General features: G+C 39.8%; 1 protein-coding gene across 3 annotated transcripts in view; it reads left to right on the top strand.

Annotated features, from left to right (window-relative positions):
* The window catches only part of CPA6 (carboxypeptidase A6), a 78459-nt gene that overhangs the window by 40740 nt on the left and 12772 nt on the right, over positions 1–24947 (top strand). For 2 of the 3 annotated variants that reach the window (XM_021284114.2, XM_065053723.1), the window contains exons 2-7: positions 5770–5913; positions 9248–9362; positions 9788–9889; positions 10735–10839; positions 23982–24092; positions 24343–24433. In XM_021284114.2, coding sequence (XP_021139789.1) covers positions 5834–5913; positions 9248–9362; positions 9788–9889; positions 10735–10839; positions 23982–24092; positions 24343–24433 — 604 coding nt within the window. In that variant the 5' untranslated portion in view covers positions 5770–5833. The remainder of the gene's footprint in view (positions 1–5769; positions 5914–9247; positions 9363–9787; positions 9890–10734; positions 10840–23981; positions 24093–24342; positions 24434–24947) is intronic. The other variant, XM_065053724.1, reaches the window with a different exon arrangement.

Below are 24947 nucleotides of genomic sequence, written 5' to 3'. Positions count from 1 at the left end.
ATCAGACCCAGGGCTTATTGTCCCGTTTCTCATGCAGTGCAGCAACAACTACAAAATGAACCAAGCCGTATTTAGTTTAATAAGAAACAAAATAGGGTTTTGGTTGAGTTTTTTTAATGAGTCGGTTAAAGACTGTTTCACATCTTTCACATATACTTAGCCCAGTGGCATCTGTACTTGTAAGAACGGATATTCAATTACCGTATAATTGTGTATGAGTTTTTCCTCAGTGACTCTCTTGAGGAATAGCCTATGAGTTCTTTTCTGCAGTGTAAAATTATACTAGTGGAAGTAGAGTGGCAAGACCATTACTGTGTTACAGTTCCACAAAGACCCGCAAAACTCAAAACTTCAAGCTGTGCATTGTTCACATTCTGTTCCTGCCAGTGTTATGGCTACTGCAATCCCATGAATCAATCCCAATTTATTGGCACAATTATTCTTACCATTCTCACTGAAAAGCAAATAAATACTGAAAAGATAGAGCCAATAAAATGTCTAGTGTGCTCAATCAGAAACTTAAATTACTTTGCACCAGCAACTAGGGCTACCTTGTTAGTCGTTTTAGAATGCACAGGGAGTCCCACATTTAATTTGCAGTCATGCTGTCAATTAAGTTCCTTCATTGACAGGAGCAAGTGAGGATGAAATCAGTCCTAATCCTGAAAATATTTGCAAGGGTGAGGACATTAGAGGTGAACAGCTATAATCATCCACCAGTGTCAGTGCCAACAGGAGTCTGTCTTCATTCATTCTTTGTGAATGTACCAAAAGAAGCCTAAAATGTCATCTTGTTGCACCTTATAGGTGTACATGTGAGGGCTGTTTGTGTATATACATATATGTAACTATGTTTCTCGCGTTTTATGTGATGAAGCCCTTGACAGTCAGACCGCTGACAACGTTATTGAGACTAGAGTGGTTTCCACATCTATTCCCTGTGTTCTCCTATCAGATTTCTAATTGAAAACATATCTAATGAGTTTCAACACTGCTTAGCTTGTTCACGTGTCTATACACACGCATGTGAATGTAAATGGAAAACCCATACAACCTGAGAGAGCCCATGACATGCTTCTAGAGCCCATGAGCAAAGAGCATGATGGCATGTATTACTGACTGTACATTCCCTTTTACAAGAGGCTCAAAAATGCCAAGCCAATTCAACTGATGGCATCATAAAATAATTATAGTTGGAACTTTACAGCTGACAACATTTCTCAAAGAAATCTTTTTGTAGTGATGTGAATGGCAAGGCTAGTTTTGGCACATGTATTGCTGTGTACAACTCACTAAGTATAAAAACAGAAATTGCAAGGTAAATAAAGCATATCAAAATTGCTGTCTTCATGGGGTATAACACAGATAAATCATAGAAGCAATTTTGTCCAGATACTAAGTGTAAAGTATGGCAGAATTATTCTAGCTGTTTTCAGTGACAAGCACGAGTCATGTCTTTTGATTGATACACGATCGCGGACTTGATGAAAGTGCTAAGCATCTTCCTTTCAGGCTAAATAGAAGAGGAAATTAAATACCCATTTATGAAAGGGTAGTGAGGAACAACTGGAGGCTACTGCTGAGCAAATGGCTTTTAATTACAAAGCATGAGCTGGGCTAAGCCTTATGGTCTGAAGAAGCTGAGGATTTCTTTCAGTGCCCTGAAGAAAGGAGTGTGGGATTTATGTAGCCATGAGTCTATTCCTGGGGAAAAGCAAGGAGACTTGTGTCCTCTTGGTCTCCCTTTCCACAGGCACAAAACAAGCTGGAGGAAAACCTGGAACTAGTGAAGAAAAAAACTCCCTGCTCTGGTTTCTGTCTTGGCAGGGCAACAGAGCTTTATGTACACCATTTGTGATATGTGGGATTACACCAAGGAAATGTTTGTCTTTTTGGAAAATTACTTGCATCATTTTTAATTTCAGAAGAAATTCTGAATTATCTTAGCTCAGCACCCAAATCTTTTAAAATTAATTGTCCCCTTGCCTTGTGTTTACTTTTCATCACCACGCTGACCAAAATCCAGAGACATGACTGATGAGTTCAGGGTTGGTGTAGTTTGGAAGGTGTCCAGGTAAGAGCTGATACATTTGTACTCTTCAGCTGACTTTAACACCTCAGTTTAAAAAGAAACTGCCTACAAGAAACAAAGAGTGTTGGCTTTCCTAAGCACAAGTGGAATCCCAGGGACTTCTATAGGATGAGTAAGGTTGAAAAAAAGAATGTGCGGTTAAAAAAGCATATTTACTGTGGAGTCATGATCAATTATGTCTTATATTTGCCTTGTTAAATAAAGCAATAATGTGTTTAAATCCTCTGGGAAAAGGGAGGTGTCTCTATACCATTTATTCTCATAGAAAGTGGGCCTGGATGTTCATGTTTCCAGTGAGATTCTGGGAAGGAGCATTTGCTGCGCAACTGCAGAGCCACCACTGTCCCCAAGAACAGGTACCTGGAGTCCCACCTGGGTGCAGTAGCCAGTGCCAAGTAATTGGTGTCCAGGTCCCAAGTCTGAGCCTGCTGAAAAATCCTTCCTAGGCTCTGCTTATTTTCCAGAGATTTAAAACATCCCAAGACACTTTAAAGGTAACCTGCGCCTGACAGGTAGGAAAGGATGTCAAAAGGAGACAGTTCTGCAAGGCCCAGTCAAAGGAAATGAGAATATTTACATTTGCAGACATACACTAAAACATATCTCCTTTCCTCTAGCCTCAAGATTGCAGGTGCGTTTTGAAGTTCAAATATTTGGCTGTGTGCTCAGGATGTTCTGTAAGATTTCTGCATCTGTTGGTTTTGGTAGCTAAATAATCCTCCCCCACCTAGCACATCCCACCACCCACACAGCAAATAAATGTCTTTTGGCACTGACAGGTACACTGTCCATAGAATACCTTATGTGTAATATGTGAGGATAACAACATCCCATCACAGATAGGAAGGAGAATAGGAGAACAATTGATATCACTACCACTCACTATCCAGCAGAGCCCAGCATGGAAATCCAGGGCATGCTTGCCATAGGAACGATGCTGAAAGAAGAGTGATGACTCCGACAGAGCCCTCAGTATCCATGAGAAATGCAATGATGAAGTCTCCTAAAGTTGACAGTGAGTAAAGGAAAGCTGGACTTGCTCAGTCCAAACATGCCTGCTCTGAAATCCATCTTCTGTTTGTCAGTTATCGTGCGCTGTCTCTGTGTCACGCCAAGGACAAACTGAAAGCTGCAATATAAATAAGATGTCTGTTGGATAAATGTGCTGCTTCTTATATGCTTTATAAAGTAAAATCAAGTCAGCAATTGAAGTGGTGCTTTGGAAAGCACAGGTAACATCTCCCAGATGAGTACCGAATGCTTTGTTTACATTGCAAAGGATAAGAAGCGGGAGTCAAATGAAACCAAACTACCCAAATAGGGAACTGAATTGAAGAGGAGTGATTCATACTCTAAAAATGGGATTTTTTTGTCTCACTTCCAGGACAATGCCAGCAGTGAAATATTGCATTTTTGCCAGAAGAGGATAGCAGTGTGCAATATACAGCTGATTTCATTAGTTAAAAGAAGATTACTTCTGCTTTTGATATTCCATTGAACCAGTATTGTGAGTGACAATTACAATACCTCCAAAATTAAAAAGCTCTGTTGATGTTGTAACCAATAGTGTGAATATTGGTTGGTTTATCCCCTCCACAATGATGGAGAAATTCAGCCAAAATAAATTATTATCAAGAATGAAGGCAATTATCAGATGTATCTCGGCTGTGATTTTTTTCATTTTTGTAGCTTTTATTTCCAGTTTTTCCTGCTTAGATAATGCAGTTGGCTAGGAGACACTTCATTTCTGTTGCCCTTAACTGGTGTATAGCAATTTGTTGTTATTTTTATAAAAATGTCTTAGGCTGAGTTGATTGATATGCTGTTAAACCAAGAGCAACAAATATACCCTCTGTGATGTGTACTTTTAGGGGTAAATCTTAAAAAGTCAAATACACATTTCTAATTGACCATATGTGAAATCAACTGTGTTGAATTAGAGGGGAATTTCAGTGGATGCCTGTAATTAATCAAAATATGAAAGACAGATAAACTAACAAACATAAGGTGTTAGTGCAGTGAGAGGATCTTTATTTATAAGCTGCATTTAGCACCATTTAATTCATGAGTTTGGTTTCTGCTGACCATCTGTCATAGCTGCTCTCGGCCTCACGAGCCTCCTGAACTTTGCCAGTCCTTGTGTTAGACTTCAAAAGATGCTGTGCCCACCCACCACCCTCACATGGAGCCACAGACAATATTTTGGCTGCATGAAACAAAGAGTGGTTTTGACAGGAGGAGAAGAGGCTGCCCCCGTGTTTTGGTTTTTCTCCATCCAAAGTAGCAGGCATTTAATTGGATTAACTGGACTAAAGTCACTGCTGCTTGAAGAGGTAGCATCAGGTTCAGCGTCAGATGCCGTCTTGGTAATCTGAATGTTCTTTCTCAAGGCCTCTCAAATGAGGTTCATAGCAAGACCAGGTGAAATGCATTAGATATTTCCAAAACAGTTTGTATGGCGTAGAAGAAGTCAGGAGCTTTTAAAATACAGATTATAAAAGCCTTCTTAGAAACCTGGACAGCAAGTAAGGCAAGGGACGCTCGTGAGCTGGATCCATGACTTTCATAGGTGCGGCCTGGCACAGCTGTTTCAAATAAACCTCAGAAGATGATTATAAATTATTAATTCTTTTAAAATTCTCTTTAAGAAATGTGGGGACATGGTAGTCCCCACCAATTCACCTCTTCGTATTCATCTCACAAACATATTTTTAAGGCCTGTACATTTTGACATGCATATTTGTCACATTGACACAGAGCTTGTTGCTGAGACTCCTTTCCATAGTCTCCTGTGACTATTCAGCAGCTCTGGGAAGAGGTTTCTTTGACTTGAGTTCTTGCCACTGTCCTCGCACTGTGTGAGGAAGAACTGTTCTTACCTCTGATGAACAGTATCTGCATCGGTTGTTGGTGTGGCTGAGGGGTACACCACCATTTTGCTACAGTGTGCAGGACACTGACCACCAAAACCTCGTTTGCAGAATTTCTTGCTTTCTTAAAAATTCATATTCTGGGCTAAAATTTCCAAGTGTATTTCGGTGGGCAAGAAGCATCCCTTAGGTGTGCTCAGATAGAGATAGCACATTAATAATTGTGCTATCATGTAGTAGCTGTTGTTTTTTACAAGACTGTAATCATTTTATCATCTTAATCCTGCTATTTTTTCATTTCATATAAAATTATTGGGTAGATCACAGCTTTCTTCAGAATATTGGTGACCTTCTCTTACCGAGCTCTGATCTCTTTATTATTAAGAATAAAACTTGAGTACACTTTGCAAACAACACTGGTGTATGCCACGCTTTCTACCTCTCTTTAGTGTTCAAAATACCTTTTGAAATAAAAAAGAGTCATGAACTCTGTTGGAGCTAATACACAGGGATGCATAGTAGTGTGGGGAGGTGCATGAAGGTGGAGGTAGCTTTTGTTCCAGGCTGTTTGAGACTGTCTAAGCATTCTTGAGACTGTGCTCTCTTCCTGTTGGCAGGTCTCCCATGAGAGCTGTGGTAAGCTGGACACAATCATTCCTCAAAATCTGCTCCATTAGCATAGATGTTGAGCTGGACCAGACAATACAGTTTTGTTGTCTGTACCATGCCTAGAGTGTTTGCCTACATAGCTTGAAGCGTGCCGTCTCCTGGATTTCCCCACCTACACTGAATGCATATGAATTACAGGTTGGTTCCTGCACTACAGGTGGACCTGTGGCAGCCCAGCAGCCCCTTCCACATCGTTGAAGGTATGGTCACCGACGTGCGAGTACCATGGAACGCGTCCCGAAGTCTGCTGCCCTACCTCCAGCAAGCAAACATCCCGTACACGTAAGCCTGTGCTTCCCTTTCTGTGCCTCGCTCCAGAGACTGGGCCTCCAAGGCAGGGCTGTGGCTACCACACCAAGTGCACTTGAAAATACGTTCCACATCATAGCAATTAGACTGGCAGACAGCGAGACATTGCCAGGAAAACAACCGTTTTAATGGGAGAACAGAAAATCTCCCACAGGCAGGCAGTTTTAATTAAATGTCCTCCTTTGGAGTCAAGCTGAAGTGTTTTCAATGTATATGAAATCACATCTGTTAAGAGAGGGATGGTAATTACTAATTCTACCGCCTGGTTTGCCTCTCTCTGTATTTAACAGGAGCTGGGTTTGTTTACAAGTGTGCTGCACACACAGAGACAAGCCTTCTGCGGGAATTATACAGGAATGTACAAGTTCTGTTTTATAACTCTCCGTTGTGACCCAGCACAAGTCATACAGAACAAATACATGCTCAGGATCACATATCATTTATAGCATTTCTTAAAAGCATTCAAGACAGTTTTGGAATATACTTCGTATTTATTGCTATGATCATACTAGACAGAGTAATGACCTTGTCATTAAAGCCTTTTCAGTGAGATGCTGACACATCTGAGTAATCAGCTGAGGAGTTATTTGAATTCTCAAACATTTGCTGAATAAAGCCCTATATGAAGCTATTTATACTTATTTCTCAGTGAGAAAAGAATGGCGCAACGCACATTTTATATTATATGTACTATTATCAGAATTCCATTTTTATAATAGCAATGGTCTCTTTGTAATTTGTCATTCTAAAAATACAAAACCAAACATTAGAAAATTAATTAAGCAGGCCTGGTAGCCAAATTTCAGAGCAACTTTCATGTCAGCTCTACACTGCTTCATTTTTTTTTGCATTTAGAAATTAGATGGGGATTTCTCTAATTGTTTTCCTGTGCTTATACAAAATAAAGTCCCCCTAATTACTATGCCCTGACAGTTGTACTCATGTCTGCTGCTGTTCCTGCTCACAGTAATCACCTTTAATGGAATGACAGAAGGTCACTTTATATGTGTTATAAATGCTCCCTGTAGCTGAAGACGTTTGCTTAGGTTGCAAGGCAGAGCATGCGAGGGCAAGAACTGCGAGAGCGAAGGGTCTCTGCAGTTTGCCTGAAACAGCGCGCTACAAATAGATGGACAACTCTTCATTCATTTTCCAAGGGAAAACGTCCTTTGGCACACAAGTCGTGTGTACCTAGAAGGAAACAGGGCAGCATTTTGTCAGCTCCAGAGCTCTTTTGCTCTCCTCTTCGCCTCCCTGCTGCATGTTTCGGACTTCTTGCCTGCTGGGTCCCAGCCATCAGAAGCAAAACCCTGCAAAGCTTCAGATGAGCGTGTGCTTGTTCTGACAAGGCCTGAGATCTGTGATTCCGCAAGAGCTGGCAGGATTCACAATTTTTCTTTTTTTTTTTTTAATTTTATATTTTGACACACTGTTTGCAAAGGGGTTACGTTGCTACATCCCTTTTGGAACCAGAAAATCTGAGGCAAACACCATGTGAAGCTTCAGCCTGAGGCAGTGACACTTACCTAAATTATGAAAAATTTCTAAAGACAGGAAGCATTAAGCGGGTCTAATAATGAACAGGGTGACCAGCCCTTGCCTGTAAGACAGGCTTATCTGTCCCAGTGTTTGACTTTATGACAAGAAGACAGTCATTAAAACAAGCCAGGCATCAGATAAACTCTTACCGCACCAAATTGCCTCAGTTTTATTAATAAGTTCTCTGGCAACAAAGCCACTTAGGTTGGATTCAGACCTGAGGCATTTAAGAGCCTTTGTATTATAAACACACAAAGTACACAGTCATTTAAGAGTAAAGAAAGATTATCAAATCTCATTTGGAGTACAGATGCATAAACAATCTGGAATTGTGAAATTAAATCTATTATTGTAGAAGTGAATAAACAGAGCTTGATCCTGGTAGGTACTTAGACTAATCAGAATTCAGCAAAGCAGGCAATTATTTTTTTAACATATTAGATGTCCTAATGACTTCAATAAAACCACTGGTTTAATCTAACTACAGGCTTAAATGCTTTATAGTGCTGGTCTTAGAGTGTATAGCACTTTGCAAGTCAAGACTATACGCCCTTAGTTTGCTTAATGAAAGTTGCTGATGTAGAACAATGTAATTCCTAATTATACAATTACTTCACTAATACATTTGGAGATGGGAATAACATTTACTTCGATATTAGATGTGGGTAGACCTAATATCTTTGAGGTATCTGTTGCACAGTTGAGCTGAGATCACAGTGAATGCAGTTTCTTTCCATCTTTTTCCAATCATTGCAGCTAAGGCTTATAAAACTTTAAAAGGTTGAATGTGACCATTGTTTTACAGGAATGATGAATTAGTGCTATGGTGATTACACATTGCCATGCTTTAGGAAAAGGTGGTGCACAAGGTTTACTCTCAGTTTTACAGTGGTGTTGTTACTGATGTCAGTGACGATATTCCCAGCTCCTGCCACTGTGTGATGGAAAGGATGGATGCTCCAGCTTCTTCAATATAGTTCTTTTTAGTTGTTTTCTATATTACATTTTTATAGTTGTGTCACTATTAGGTTTTGTCATAAAGGAGTAAAGTTTTCAGCTTACACCACTCTCTCTGCATTTTGCTCTTAATGTGGAGAAGCTCTTTCTTTTTATGCAAGCATATTTAGTTTTCACTTAGTATCATTTAATGTTTTTCCTGAGTTATTTTAAAATATCTGGCACAAAACTGTTACAGAATAGATAATGCAAACAACAAACCACACTTAAGATTTTTTCTTTGTTTGTTGTGTTTCAGATAAAAAGATAATGCCACCAAGTTCTTAATATTTTTGTTTTGCCTCTACAGCCTGTAGGTATACATAATGTCCCATGCCAGTAAAATAACTGGTGAGAGAAAGTATGTACATGTTCTTCTAAGCCTAAAAAGATTCTTATTTATGGTTTTGAAATCAATTTTTGAAGATTCTTAATTATGTAGTATAACAGGGTTATAAGACGAGCAAATGCTGCTCCATAAACAGATTTCTTCTTCACATTGGCTATGTTATTTACATAATTCTTTTTTATTTGCTTAATAAGCTCTTTGTGTTTTTTGAAGGCAGTGTTACATGTCAAAGCAGCTGGAGTATTTATTTGGCAGCATATATTCAAGTAAGCCTGAAGCACTCTATTGTCAAAATATAACAGATGAAGTAATGTCAGGATAGTTTAAATTCTGCTGTATTTCCTCTAACAGTGATTATTGTTCTGCTTATCCTCTGTGTTCTACTAGTTTTACAGTTACACCACTATCTTTTTTTCCACCTAGGATTCTCATATCAGACCTACAGAAAGCAATAGAAAACCAAACTGGACAGAGGCCATACAGGAATCGAAGGTCCCTCTCTGCGTATAACTACGAAGTGTATCACTCTCTGGAAGAAGTATGTGAAAATTCATATTATTCCTCTTATCTGCTACACCGTTGTTTTTAATAAGATTAAAATTGCATTCTCTCTACAAGTTATGGTTACCTGTTCATCTTCAAAAGTGTTTTAAGTGTTTCTTCTTCAAAAATAGGCACCTTCTTGAAAATATGTATATTTTTTTAATATTTATATTCAAGGTTTATCTTTACATTTAACAGTCTTGGACAACTTCTGAGTTTTGTTTTTAAAGTACGTGTTCAATGGAATAAGAGATTTCAGTGAGTGATTAGTCTGGTAGTTCAAGCATGACAACAAAAAGAAAAACTACAGGAAAATCCAAAAATATACAGAGGACTCAGAGCTGAGATTAACAAATGTGTTACAATTGCGTCCCATGAAATGCGAAGATTGAAGCAACAATTTTATTTCTGTATTTTCAGATCCAGGATTGGATGGATCATCTGAATAAAACTCATTCAGATCTAGTTCACATGTTCTCTGTTGGAGAATCCTATGAAGGGAGACCACTGTTTGTACTGAAGGTAAAGACGAAATAGTCATTAACCAGACTAAAGTCCGGAATCAGGGACAAACACTTTGTTACTTTTGTTAGTGCATGAACACTGGAGATGCAGGTTATCAATGTTTCCTGAGCACGAGTTGCTAAGATCTAAGTATCTCTCTGAATGTCATCTTTAATAAACAGAAACATTAAAAGCTGGAAAACTAAAAGCCAAGTCCTGTTTATTTGGCTTGGATATGCCTGGAGATAGATTTCAGGAGAAGTTCAATTACCAGGATTTGGATTTAAGGGAATTGGATTTTTTTTGTGTTTATAGACAAAATGGAAAGCAGTTATACTGGAGAGGGACCCCAGAGAACTGCGGAGCCCTTCTCAGCATGTGCCACATACGGTTCCTCTTTAGTTACTGACAAAGTTTCAGGGCTGTGCGCTCTCAACTCATTTTATTAGTATCACAAAGTACAGGGTGTCAGCAAGACGCAAAAAAAAAAATTACTTTCAATGTACTTCCTTTTCATCTGCTATTGCAGAGTTCTGAAAATTTGATTCTGCATCAGGCTATTCCTCTAGCATCATTTTTCTTTACCCAGCTCCATGTGATGTTTAATGATATCATTCCTCATAAACGAGGAATTGACAGATTCCACTTTTCTTGTAGTCTTTTTTCATAGATCAGCTTCATTATCTTGTCATACCTGCATATCATTATCTTGGCCATACCTTTGAAAACAATAAATTTGTGTTCCTTCCTATGGGGAAATTCAAAATGGCTTAGTGTTTCTAGTGTTCTATTATTTTGTCATTATTATGTCTCACTAATGTCATGAGATCTATTGTTATTTCTATGAATATTCATACGTCAAGTTAGGTAAAAGATCACGGCCGTACAAGAAAGCTGTGTGGATAGACTGTGGGATTCATGCAAGAGAGTGGATTGGCCCTGCCTTTTGCCAGTGGTTCGTGAAAGAAGTAAGTGTTTAATGATTTACAGTCATGCAGTTCCTTCTGTTCAGTGAACATTGCATTTTTGCTACAACCAATCTAACATATTATTAGTGAGAAAAATAACCAGCTGTTATACTGGTTTGTGTTTTTTTTTTTCGTTTGTAGAACACTTAAGTGCTTGATAAACAAAGCTAATAGCACCAGCCAGACACAGTTAGGCACAGGACAAAAATATGTGGACATCTATTGGCAGAGATATGAAGTAGGGTTTTATTCAAGACGGTCCAGGTAAATCACTGCCAGTGACTACTTCACATCAGTTCAGCAACACCTTTGCTTTAAGGACTGAGATTATGAAAGACATTTCTCTTTTGTGCAATGCCAACTAAAATCGTAGACAGATTTCATCTAAAATTATGGATTTCTTATTCTCTGAATATCAAGTGGTTCCCCCAATGTTTCTTTGATCCTATCTTATTGGATTCATGCTGCCTTTATCTTCAACATCTAGGGTCTAGCCTTACATATCCATTCATTTGCCACTTTTCAAATGATAGTGAAATCAAAGCAATTGGAATTTTGTTCTCCACTTATCCAGTACATATTTTTTTAATATCAGCACTTAATGTCTTCTGATTTCAGATTCATTTCAAATGCACAATAAATTTGCAGGTTTTTACGTTTCCCCTTAACCAAAAAACTTTCATTCAAGACAAGTTATTAGCTGCACAGTGGAGACTATTTTGCAATGCAATTTACAGAAGTCAAAGAAGGCTTCAAAAAAACCCTACAGATGTGCTTTGAGTATCTTGCATACCTTTTTTTTCTCAAAATAACTGATACAAAATCTTTGTTTGCAAGGTTCTTCCTATAAACACACAATTTTCTCACTTCTCTCCTACCCCATCACTGTAAAATTCTACAATGTGTTAATACCTCCTCTGATTTAAAGGATCTGCCTCTGGTTTTCTGGGATCTCTCCATTCAGCAGAATCATCCCATCCCTTTAAGTCACTTTTTGAGAGTAAACATCTACACTATCAACACCCTCACACATTAGCTGAGATTATCACATAGCCACACGTGAACTTTCCTCAGAAGTCACAGCAGCCTATGGGACAGGTACAGAATTGTATAGAAGAGGTGCAGCAGCGTATAGGGCAGGTGCAGAAATACTGAGGCCACTATGGTTTGGGTGAGCCTGTCAGCACAGCTGCTGATGCATGGGCAGGCTAAACCAGATCCAGGAGCTGATCTCCAAGGTACAGTGTAAAATGATGGTGTGTCTTCATATTATGACTTGTGATAGTGTAAAGGTGAACAAACTTGCAACTATTTCTGAGCAGCTTTCCTACCCAGGAGAAGAGGCTGCAGTGAGGAAGGAAGATGTTTGGGTCAAGCAGGCACTGGTGGGAAAGCTGATTGCTCAGGTACATCTTGCCTACAAAGGTTTTCTCATAAATATGGGAGACAGGTAAAAGTCACAAGGTTTTTCTGTAGAGCTTATGGCAAAATATATTCTGTGTATGTGTATATAAAAACCTCCTGGTTGTTATCTGAGATCCTCAAAGAGTAGCTTGCTAGTAAGACTGTTTTGCTAAGTGTGTAAAAGCATTTTCCTAGATTAAAAGAAGTTTCTGCAGAGCTCCTTGAGACTACACCACCTTTGTCTGCACATCTTGGTCATGCATTGTCTTTGTTCACAAATGACATACATTATCTTCTTTCCTTAGTGCAATATTTCAATCGAGCGTTAAAGCAAAAAGCATCAGGATAAGAATACAGTATTCTCATAGTCGCCATCATTATGCTAAAAATGGCTGGGAGAGGAGGAAACACAAGATTATTAGAGTGTGTGGTTTAGGATATTGCTTTTCTCATTAAATTAACTAGCCTTTTTTTCTAAGAACTCAGGGAAAACTGAAGGTCTCTCCATGCTTTAAACTCCGCAATTCTCTTTTGCTGGCAAACTCTTCCCTTCAGCACCTCTGCAGCCTGGCAGCCCACTTTCCATCCTCCCTGGCACTTATGGGTAGCTCTGAGAAAGCACTCAGCTTGGAAACAGATTTTTCCTGGCATGTATGTTGACTCTAAGGAATAGCATCACAAACCCATTGATTTAAGGCAAGCAAAAGGAAATGTTGGATTTATGTTATGTTAGCTACTTTTCCAGCAGGAACAATATATGTGCATCTCTTTACCGTGCAGGCAGCCTGAAATACTTTATTGAGCTTTCACTTCACCCTGCGATCTCTGTCACTTGCTTTTTATTGAAATACCTGTACTCTTGTGTACAACTAGCCTTTTCAAGTGATTTAGCTTAGAAAGCAACCTCTGTATGTGAATGTTGCTTAACATTCAAGCTCAAGACTGGGTGCTGCAAACTTGACCAGATATTCCCACCCAGCTTGGGAACCCTTCGGTATCTCACTTGCACCTCTGGAAACGGTGGCTTCTGGGTGCCAGCGGCTTTGCTGCGAGCCACGGGGGACACCACCGAGCAGCTGGCTGCTGCTCTGGCTTGCTGGGGTAGGGGCTCCCCGCTTTCTACAAAGCATCTGGAGTTATGCAGCTGAGACGGACCCGGCTCCCATCTATCTAGAAATGCAAAGTGAACAAAGGCAGATCAGACTTGGGAAGTGAGGATGTGAGACGAGAGTGTGGGAAGGCAAGAGGCTGCTTGCTCTGCAGGCTTGGTCTGTCTGTTGCAAATGCAATAGTCAGAGAAAAAGAACAGATAAACTAGATAAAATGGGAGAAAGGTAGAGAAGTGTAAGTTAAGGATTTAAAAGGGGAAGAGAATGCACAGGAAAGAGTTTTGCATTATGTGATAATGTATGATTGAAAGTACAAAACCAGCCTACTTACAATTTTGAAACAAACAAAAGGAGAGCAAAGACTATTGTTTGGTTTGGGGGGTTGGGGTTTTTGTATGGTTTTGGGGTTTTTGTTTTGTTTTGTTTTATTACAATCTACTCCAGTGTGATCTTTAGCCTTGGCTCTGTGTTCCATCGGTCTGGAGTTAATAACAACGTCACTGTTTCTGCAGAAGGCGCCTCTGAATGCCTGTAGTCTCTCAGCTAAAGATAATCAGCTGTTCTACCGGAGTTAGCAATACTGGTGGCCTCTGACAAACCCTACCTCAGGATCACTGAATTTCAACTCAAGAAAGGGGACACCCTGTGCACACAGAATCAGAGTTTTAGGTACCAGCTAACAAGCCACAGAGAAGTGTCGGCACCTGTTTTGTAGTGGAATACCAGCCAGGTGACAGTGGGGTCACACCAACTTCAAGCCTTACTCAGCTGGAAAGGGGTGGAAAAAGGGCTCTGACAGTAGAAAAATTAAGAGGCCTGTGGTGAAGTAGGGAAGCAAGAGGAACTCTAAAAGGAAACGGAACTGATTATGCATGGACAACTTCGAAGGGAAACTGCAATGACATGTGAATCTAATGTAAACCAGAATTTCTGTCCACAGCAAAAGATTTAGGGGGAAAAAAAAAGTTTTCTTAGCTTAGATTTTTATAAAGACTGCACGGGATCTAATGATACATTAAAAGGTGTTGGTAAATATTACAAACTGGAAAGAAAGGGACTTTATTATGTGTTATTATTTTGTAGAAAGCAATAGACTTCAGAAATAAAATATGTTTATCAGACCTAACATGTATTTATCTAAAATGAAATAGCTGTCATAGAAACAAAAAAGCAAAACCTATAGACTTCTTGCAAAAGTACAACTATGTATGTGTATTTGTTATATAAGAACATTTAACTCCTCTTCATTGGGTGTGCAATTGTGAGAGGAGAAGGAGAGTTCAGATATCAAATTATCCAGACCTCAAATTTAGGACTTTACCATTGTTTTAAAAATCTGAAATACGGTTCACAGGCTGCTATTCAAATTAACATCAAAACTAGACTCTGTTTCAGTTTTAGTGGAAGCAGATGAGGATTTCCATTGCATCTGGTTTGACTTTCTTCCCTCTAATAAATACTGCTATTTGATCCACGTCAATTATGTATAACCTTGAAATGTCATTCATTTTCAGAAAACAACACACAAGAGATGTGCCTTTAAGATGCACTATACTTTGTTTCCAGCGCAGGAATTTGTATTTCAAGAACGGAAAATTCAAGAAATGTAGTTAAAAACCTTTATGAAGCAAGCATTGATTGTACTTCTTGTTGACAAAATGTTCTAAGAATCCAATGCAACTGTAAGGGAAATGTCCATAAAGAAAAAGCACATCCCCCTAAGGGAGCAGCCTCATCGGGGCCTCACGTGAAGGTGCAGATAGCTTCATACTTTGGAAATGCAGTAACCTCCACCATCACCTTCTCTCCTACCCTCAAAAGTGGGCCTTTTTAGGAAAAAAGGAAAACTAGCATATGTTGACCAGTTTCAGTATATCTGCATCTCTAAAGTGAACTGTGGCACATGCTTCTGTAGACTCCGTAGGTTCCTATATTTTTCAAATGTTTAAATTTTGAGGACTTTCCTGAAAATAACTTAATTATTCTTTGAATGTGGGTCAGCTTACATTGCATTGCATTGCACATAGCAACTTTTCTTTAATGTGAGACTGTTGTGGATTTTTTCCTGGATGAGCAGTGCTACTGTCTACTTCTGGGACAGAACCCAGCCAGTATCTATGGTCTTTGCTGAACAAATGTTCAGAACTACTTCTGAGCTTTCTGGATTTGATAAAGGTGACTTGATAAGTCTGTTCAGGCGTTGACCTTGGTAGACTACCCATGAATGTTCCCCCCTATCCACAGTCCCACAGGGAAGGAGGGGAATATAGTATATACATATATATCTGTATAGTGGGGGAATCCAAATCCACAGCTCCAAAGCCCCTGCAGCACTGTGTCATCCCTTAAAGATGGGCTATAATAGCTGATTCATCTCAGAAGAATCCCAAATCTGAAAATAATTGCAGTATGCTCTGTATACTTCGATTTGTGATATGCATGGTCAAAAGTCCAAATTCTGACATGTGACTGTTCTGTGATCCCAGTTATGATGTGTTTGTGCTTCATCCTGCACCCAGGGAGCAGATAGGTAACCCCAGACAAAGAAGCTAAAGGCTGGGGCCAGATTTTTTTTAAAATGCTGACATTGGTATTGATTGGTGCCAAAACAAGGCCTGAAGCCCATCTTTTCACTCCATAATAATGAGCTAAGAGAGACACACAGACTGTCTAAGATGCAAAATGGCAACAGCTGCCCCCACTTTTCTAAGCTTGAGACTGATTTATGAGTCACCTTGTGGGTTGCACATGGGATGCGTACTGCCAGTTAGCCAGCCATTAGGCTTGTGGATCAGGCCCCAGAGACCAGTCTTTACCAGGAATTTTGCAGGGTTCAAGACCTCAGATTCTTCCTCAGGAATGCTTATGAAGTGCTTGTCTGTAAAGACAGGATACCTTAAATAACAGCACATACAGATGTACAGAACTGAATAAGAACTAAAGTGTAATCGGATGCAGGTCCATGCAGGAGACCCAGACAGCATCACTGTTAAAAAGGGTTGGCTCTTCTTCTGCGCTGTGCAGGCCATGTGGTGAGAAGGCCATAAAGCTATAAGTATTCCTACTTTAAGGTCTGCTGAAAGCCAGTGTAGCACTTATTCTGCAAAATTCCGTAGTCTGTGTCCTGATGGACAAAACATCTGCATTGTGCTACATCAACACTCAGAGCAGCACTCAGTCATTCATTCCAGTGCTGAAGTCCATCCACACTGTCAGGAAAACAGCTTCGCATTCTGGATCATTTCTGGGTCTTGCTGAGCTCCATCAAAACTGGCAAACCTTTAGGGGTCAGGAAATTTATTTCCCCTTGCTATCCATAACTACCAGAGCCTCAAAATTACTGTCTGATTATAGAATTCAGACATCAGTTTTTCACCCCCTTCAGAAATAGTCTGATTTGGGGGTGCGCAAGATAGTTATGTGAAACGACACACTAATGTTTGTTAAAGATTATACACTTGACCTGTCACTTGTCAACAGACTTAAGTCTTTTGAACAGGTACAGCTGAAATGCCACATTCCCACTACCCAAGATTCCAAACTAATATTCATTTGAAGCTCATTACACCTGCATTTAGTTATTCTTTGAGACAATGTAGATAGTTCACCCCTCACAATAGGCTTTCTGTTTTTTGGAGTTCTCCAGTAAGAAGTTTTGAACCATAGAGGAAAGAAAGGATGGTCCTGACTGCCTCACCCTGTGTGCCATACATTTGTGCCACTCCTGTTCCTAGGGACAGATATGCCACTGTTCTTAACATATCTTTGAGTGCTGGCTCTCAGAAACCTGAAGAGCTTTTGAAATAATTTGAAATATTCCAAAGTGAATCAGAGGCATGCAAGGCCAAAACAAATACGGTACCTGCAGCTTTTTCCTTTCACCCTTTAGCTGGATACATTCCTTTTTTCTGAGGCCCATTCCCTTCAGCCAAGGCTCTTCAGCTCATATTGGTTTGACTTGAATTTTTTTGTTGCTCTTTAAACCATCATGTCTTCTTGCTCTATGGAATCTTCCTATCTGGGTTTTCCTCCTGTTCATCAATTTTTAGTTCACCATTGTTTTAGGAAGGCCAGAAGCTTCTAATGGCTGTATATTGGCCCCCTGCAGCCTCCTTCACAGCTGCCAGCGAGGATGGCACCATGAAGACTGGGCTTTCTTCACCTTGAAGGACCAGTCACCTGGTGACAGATCTCTCCCCAAGCACTCCGCAGCTCTTTCAGTAAATGCAATACAATCATTGGAGCTTAAATTTTATTGTTTGCCAGACTCAGGTCTCCCCAGCCATCTTTTTAGTTGCCTAACCTCAGGAAAAAAATTTACTTATCTGAGTGCTCCCTATATATCCATTATGTGGAGGAAAAATCCATCTGTTTCATCCTGCAGCATCTGTATTTGAAACGTTCTGCCATACTTATCATTAGCTAATTCGTTCTTCTCTGTCAGGAGCTCCTGCCTGAAACGTTATTTGTTTTTTCTCCATCAGAGAGATCGCCTCTTCCAGCCTCTTCACTCCGTACTTCATTCATCAGCCTTTCAACAGCAGCAGGCACTGGTACAAATGCAGAATCTGTTGTATCCTCTTAATTTTTTTCATCCTCAAATGCTGTTCCTGCCAGTTCAAGTTTCTGTGCAGTAAACACACACGTGTGTATGTAGTTTCTGCTTCTACTCAACGTCTCCCCTTTGCTCCAGGGCCGGTCCAGTTCTGCGTGAGTTCGGTTATTTCCACAGCCATCTTACATCCCACTTCACTCTGAGCATCTGCATCTCCCCAGCACGTCCCTGCTACTGAAAACCAAGGTTACTGATGTGCACCACTTCTGAGGGAAGGAAAATAATGTAGCAGTGAACACTATCAACTTCCCAGAATAGGCTCTCAGTTGTGATGCCTTTTCTTTATTTTTTTTTAGTTGCTAAAATCTAAGCCAATGCCAAAAAGATGGAGTGCAGTACTGTGGTATCACCACAATGAGGCATGTGATGCATTGTTTTAAAAGCAGCTGTGGCAAACCATTTTTGTACTGTGCAGTATTTCTTTCTCCTTTGGTCCACGGTGGATTTTCCCAGGTTCTGTTCCACAGTGAGACAGTTTAGAGAAGGTCCTTTATTTTTCTGTGACATCTTCATAATGGAAAAAAAACAACAGTTAAAATGGTTTCCAGTTCTCCTCTTCCAAAAGCAACTAGTTACTGTATTATTTCTTATGTGCACTTTCAGCTTCTCAGCTGCATCCTCCTGCCTCCCATGATCTTAAGAAGTTAAAAATTACTTTCATTTTACTTGCAGTTATTCATTTTTCACAATGCGAATACATCTTCATAAAATAAAGGTAACCCTGCAGCTGTGTTGTGCCTGTAGTAAGAATTCTTCAAAGACACTTGCAAGTGCAAACGCTTAAAAGTATTAATCACTAACACATTCAAATGCTACTCTGCGAAAGTTTTTAGGGGGTTGAGTATGTTGTTCTTCAAGGCATGAAGAGAATTCACATTGTTGTTCCAACTTATTACTTGCCCTAGTTACTTGCCCTTGCTTTATATTTTAGCAATTCACTTCTGCATAATGATGCTGAATAATTAGGGCCTCAGTAAAGTTACTGATGTGCAGAAACACTACTGACCATGAGAAAGGACTGTGAAAAAAGGTTCTGTGTGTTGAACAATTTACTTGTTCCAGAAATCGAATTACGAGGAATTATTTGCATCTTCATTATTTAACTGTGTCTCAACAATTTAACGAAACAATTTATTTAAGCAAGCTCTGTTGGGTTGCCCTCAATGGGTACTAACCTGGCCCAACATAACTAGGACGTAAAATTCAAGAATTACATTTTTCTGTGGTAGATATCTCAGGGAGGGTCTCCACCAACTTGGTGGGCCTTAGTTTCATACAATTACTAGTAGAGAAATTTATGTTGCCCCTTTCAGAGTATTCACAGTGCTTCAGAATAACTCAGGCCTTTCTTTTGCCTGCTAGGCAGCCTTGACTTATTTGGGACCTATTAGGGTTTTTGTAACATACTGTTTCTCTAAGTGGAATCAAAAAGTTACGTCTCCTGTTTCCACTAAGATCTGTGTAACTCTATCCAGCTTCTTCCCCACAAGATCCTACATTTGCTTGGGTGGTCCCAGCCATGTGCAAGTTTCCTGGAACTGCTGTTTGCTTCTCTAACGTGTCAATCATGCCGTTGTCCCTCTGCTTCAGCATCTTCTCCATTTGCATCCTTAAATAGCAGCATAAGAAAACCTTTGGGGATCTTGCAGGTCCTTCTTTTCAGACTTTTCATGGGCTCTCTTCTGAGTCTTGCGGAGTGGTTGCAGAACACAGTCATCTTTTTCAGTGGTTTGTTTTGGGTTCCTCCTGTAGGATGTGCTCCCAAAGAAGAGGATTTTACCTGGTGGGAAAAAAAGGCTTCAGCCTTAAAAGTTTGACTCTTTGTTTTAAGACATTTTAGATACTCAGTTGTATCTTACATTTAATAATGGGTTTACCACTCTGCTTGTGATTTGAGTGCAAAAGCAGGACGCTAACAGTAAAAGGGAAAATGGAGATTAAAAGATGTATTGCTTCCAAGTACAGAGCCAGAGCTAACTACTAAATTGCCAAAAGGGTATAGTGGTGGTGAAGGCCTGAATGACAGATCACAGTGTTACCCTGCTAAAATGTAAGATATACAAACAACAGTAAAACATTCTCTGTTACCGTCAGAAAGGATGTTTCAACTGATATCTTAACAATTGCATGGAAGAGTTAGTCATGTTTTGTTGGAAGCAGTTTTATGTGATTTCTGGTAGAGCAGCAATGAAGTAAATTCCCCGTGCTAAAATAGTAACTGTTTAATTCAGTGTGATTGTTTAATTCAAAAACGGAAACAGCAAAAGCTGATTGTTACCTGAAATGTAATAATAATTAATTGTGGGACAGCAAATCGTTATTAAGCTTAACTGCAATTTTAGAGTTTCTCTCAGCCCTGTCTCCTTGCTTTGTCCTTCTCAGTCAATCTCTTTACTTTATAAAAAGCTCAGCTGCATCCTAAATCCATTTTAAACTCTTGCCTTTTATCGCCTTGGCAGTTTACAATATAGCTCTTTTGTTCACTTCAGCCCCCAAATTAAATTTACCATGGACCAGATCCTCAGCCGTCCTATGCTGGTGTAGCTCTCAACAACCACCCCTTTGCTGATCCAGATGATCAAGCCCTCTCGTATTAATCATTGGTCCTTTCCCCATCCCCCAGGCAGATTGCTTGCATGGTGTTGGCAGGGTTCCTGCATCATCTGTTCATTCACTAATAACACTATTCAGCATTTATTGGGGCAGTCTGGTGCTCTGCACACTCAGCAGCAAAGCTGCTATTGATTGCATGATGGGGAAGCAGAATCAAGCCGTATAAAGTCGCATTGCTTTGTATTCTGAGGCCTCTGGGCACACTACAATGCAGTTAATTCACTAATGGTTTATATTCATCTAGCTTGTGTCATAGTAAAGAGAAAATGTTTCAGCACTGCTGGAGGGGGGGGTGGTTCACGTGATCATCATTCGGAGGATTTCAGAGTCACGTCACCAAAGGCAAGTCATGGGTGATGCTCCAGTAAGGACACACCTTAGTAACTGCAGGGCACATTGCCAAAGACCTCCCTGATCAGGGAGGTAAGATTATACTGTCTGTGTTGCGTGATTACATATTTTCAAATTGCTAGATAAAAACAGCATGAAAGACAAAATACTTTCAGCAGAAAAAAATTAATATGATATCGCTTACAACACATTACACCATCTACACTTTTGCTTTCCATGAAGCAGAAAGCCACATCAAGTCCATTACATTTTAAATTAAATGGTACTCTAAAAGGGTAACCAAATTATTAAGATAAAACATATATGCTTTAAAAGCCACAATTGAATGGTTGACATATTTGGCTCTAAATCAACTTTAAGACTTAAAATTTTGAAGAGAATTACTGGGGACTATAATGCTTCCCAAAGTCTCTTCATGGCATTTTGTCAAAGACAGCAGTCATTAAAATAACAGAGTAGCTTTAAAAAATGAAGGGGTACTTGACATTTTGCAGTCCATGTGTTGTTTCGTTTTTTAAATGGTGGTGCTTTTACCTAAGAAGAAAAACATATTCTTCACTGGATTTAAAACATACTGAACATTAAAAATTATTAATTAAAGTATTTTCATTTTGTCACTTTTTGCAAATTTGGAAAGGTTCTGAAAAATTTGTAATGCTCATCCATGCAATTTCTAGGGAATGTATTAGCTTAATTTGATGAATTATCTGTAGTTATTTTAAGGAGATTATTTTTAAAATGTTTTAAAGAGTTTAATCTTATAGCATTGCACTTTATGATACAGTATATAGCACTACACTGTAACAAAATCAATAATTACAGATGTAACTGACAGCAGAAGAGTGGCATACATAAATACAGATACAAGCAAATATGGCAATCTCATTAGCACTGCTAAGTAAAAACCCACCACACAGACACAACTTGAGCTTAGTTGTTAATACTGTCTAAAAGGAGAAAAACATTAAAAAGTCAAGGAAGTGGTATGTGGTGCCTTTTTTCCTCCCCCGTCAAATTACTTCTCCCTCAAATAGGCATGAGAAAAATGTTCATTTTCCTCGACTCACATTTTGGAGCACGACTTGGTTCTGTTTCCACCGTAAGAACAGTCTTACAGATTCTGCATTCCTACTTACCAGACAGGCTCTCAGTCCTGTGAAGATTTAAGTGCAGGGCTAGCTTAATGCACAGAGTAGCCCTAGTTTCTTTAGTTGGTGTTTTCTACATATGGAACATCAATGAAACAGAACCCTTGTTTTCATGATCATTGTTTTTGAGCAACCATTGCGTTGTTTTGACAAAATTACTTTTTACTATAGCTGCAGTTCCCTAAATGCCCGTATTTTTATCCAGAAGTATTTGTAGCCTTGATACGGCTTCCTAATACAAGTACATTGAATTTAAATGCCATACCATTACAGCGAAGAATCTTTGGGGAATTTCTGGCACGTAGACCAGGGAACCTGTGACCTCTGCATTGGCTGGGGACTTTTTCCCAGGCAGCCCACAGCTCCACAAAGTTTCCCCTCAAAATCCCGCTGTCATCCTCTTCTACCCCGCGGTAGCTCTGTCTTCTTTCAGCATCTGTCCCAGCTACTGCCAGGGTCTCATTGTGTTCTGTGCGGTGCCTCCTTCACCCTCTCTTGCTCCCTCTCCTCTCGTCTTGTCAGGCTGAAAGAGAAGAGGAGCTCAGTGTGGAGTGGCACTGGGTGCCTCGGTGGCTTTGCACAGGGGTGACACGCTGCTTTGGATGCGCAGGTGAGGCTGAAGGACCTGCAGGTGCAGAGCTCTGCTGGGTGGGAAGCTGAGGCTGGGTGACGTGAAAGCACTACACAGCAGAGAGCTGGACAATGAACAGCCTAGGAAAAGTATTTAGAAATCTTAAAAAAAAAGTTCAAACTCCTCCATGAGTAAATTTAAGCCCCAGGTATGTCCGTTTTTATGGGGTTTTCATGCAGGTATTCCTCAAAAATTATCCATCAGCTTCTGTGGAAGCTTCAATAATCCAAACAGCTGCATGGTTAGGAGCACAGAAGTGTCGGATTCCCATACTTCACACTGTTCCCTGGCATTTGTCAACTGAAGAGCTTTTAGCTTAGTTTACTTCAGAACAAGCATTCCCCATTGTCCCCCAAACACATGTTCCTTCTTGGATCTGGAAGGCCAGGAATACTGCAGAGCAGAAGGCTGTAGTTGCAGCACCAGGAGGAGAGGAGCCAGGCTCGGGCACCCCTCCGAATCCAGCATCAGTGTGAAACGTATTCTGCCTGCCAGGTGACACACTTGATTTCTCACCTTACAGAATCAAGGCTTAAAACCTGAAGGATGCCCAGCTATGGCAAGGGGCAGGTTTTGCTACAGCATGTGGAGTCCAGGCTTCCCAAAACTGGTAAAGGAGCATCTGTGGCACCAGCAAACAGAACTGCTGAGGAGCCTCTGGTTTGCTGCGCTTTTCTAAGATGTAGAACGGAAAAAAAATACTTTCCCTACTTAGGCTTCCTCTACTAAACTTTATACTTGAGGTTCTCCAAAAGTAGAGGGTTTTTTAAATGATAAAGGAATATCCTGCCTGTATTGGTGACTGTGCGCATAGTAAATTACTTTGACTACAACAAAAGCTTACGTAATGTGAACCTTAAACACTTTGAGACACGCTCTGACCTCACCAAATCATCACCTGGTGGAAACAACAGCACTTGATTATCTTACAGGAGCTAAACGTGTTTCCTCAACTAAAAATCAATTCCACTGACTTTCAGTTCCTGTGTCAAGAAACACTTTTGTATGCATTTGCTGTTCTGTACTATGGGTTGTATTTTCTTGGCTATTGAAAGTAACTGAGAAGCAGAGAATAGGCTCTTTTGAACATCCTTTTCACACGTTCACGTGCTGCCTTTAATCACATTTGCAGGAGGATGTCGGCCTTTCAAGTACAGCTCTCAGGATGTCAGTGGTGCCAAAGGCCATGTGACTGTCTTAGCCTGTCACAATACTTCATAGGGAAATTATTTTTATTATGGAAACTACTTACTTTGGTTTTTCTGCTTTAGGCTCTTCAGACATACCAGACCGATCCTGCGATGAGAAAGATGCTAACTCAGCTGTATTTCTATATCATGCCTGTATTTAATGTGGATGGATATCATTTTAGCTGGACAAATGTAAGTAGTATCAGTAGTATTACTCAAAATATTGTTCAGACAGGGAAGATCAAATGGTGGCTACACCATTCAAAGATGACTTTCTGTATAAGCTGGTCCATCACTCAGTGGCAGGCAAAATGGAAGTAAATTAGTCCAGTTAAAATATAATACTGAATCTGTTTGCCAGCGTTGGTTTGTTATACGTACAAAAAGATTTTTGCCAAAATATAGTAATATTGCTGTTTAACTATTTTGTAACTTATGTTAGGATCGATTTTGGAGGAAAACAAGGTCAAAGAACACAAGGTTTCGGTGTCATGGTGTTGATGCTAATCGCAACTGGAAAGTGAAATGGTGTGGTAAGTGTGGAGATACTTTGGTCCACCAGTTCAGATTACCCTTGTATTTAATTATCCAACAGAGTAAGTAGGTTAGGTTGCATCCATCGTGAAGTATTCTCTTTTCTGTTTTTAAAGTTTAAGCTACTTTCCCGTAAAGCCACAGGCCGGGGCTCAAATCTTTAGCTTATAAAAGAGTAGCAGTCCTGAACTTTGGAAAAACACATCATCTCATGACAAGTAAAAAGTTTTCATGGAGAGTGTGGCAAAGTAAAAAAAAAAAGCACATACAGTAATTCTGTATTTCTGCAATCATGTAAAAAATTTGAAGCACAGTATTGAGCCTGGCCCGTCATATTTACAAATTTACTGGTCTACAGCTTTAGGAAACATTTCAAACTTCATTTTATTTAATTTGTCATTTCTTTGAAATGGCTGTAGCTTTGGAAATGTCAGACTTGCTTTGTTGGCCTCACAGAGAAATGTCTGATACTATTTTAAGGCCATTATTACTAGTGATTTGATAAAGAAAGAA

This window comes from Columba livia, chromosome 2 (assembly GCF_036013475.1).
Source record: "Columba livia isolate bColLiv1 breed racing homer chromosome 2, bColLiv1.pat.W.v2, whole genome shotgun sequence".
Taxonomy (NCBI): Eukaryota; Metazoa; Chordata; class Aves; order Columbiformes; family Columbidae; genus Columba; species Columba livia.
Note: the sequence above shows the minus strand (reverse complement) of the source record. Positions and strands in the feature narration are given on the sequence as shown.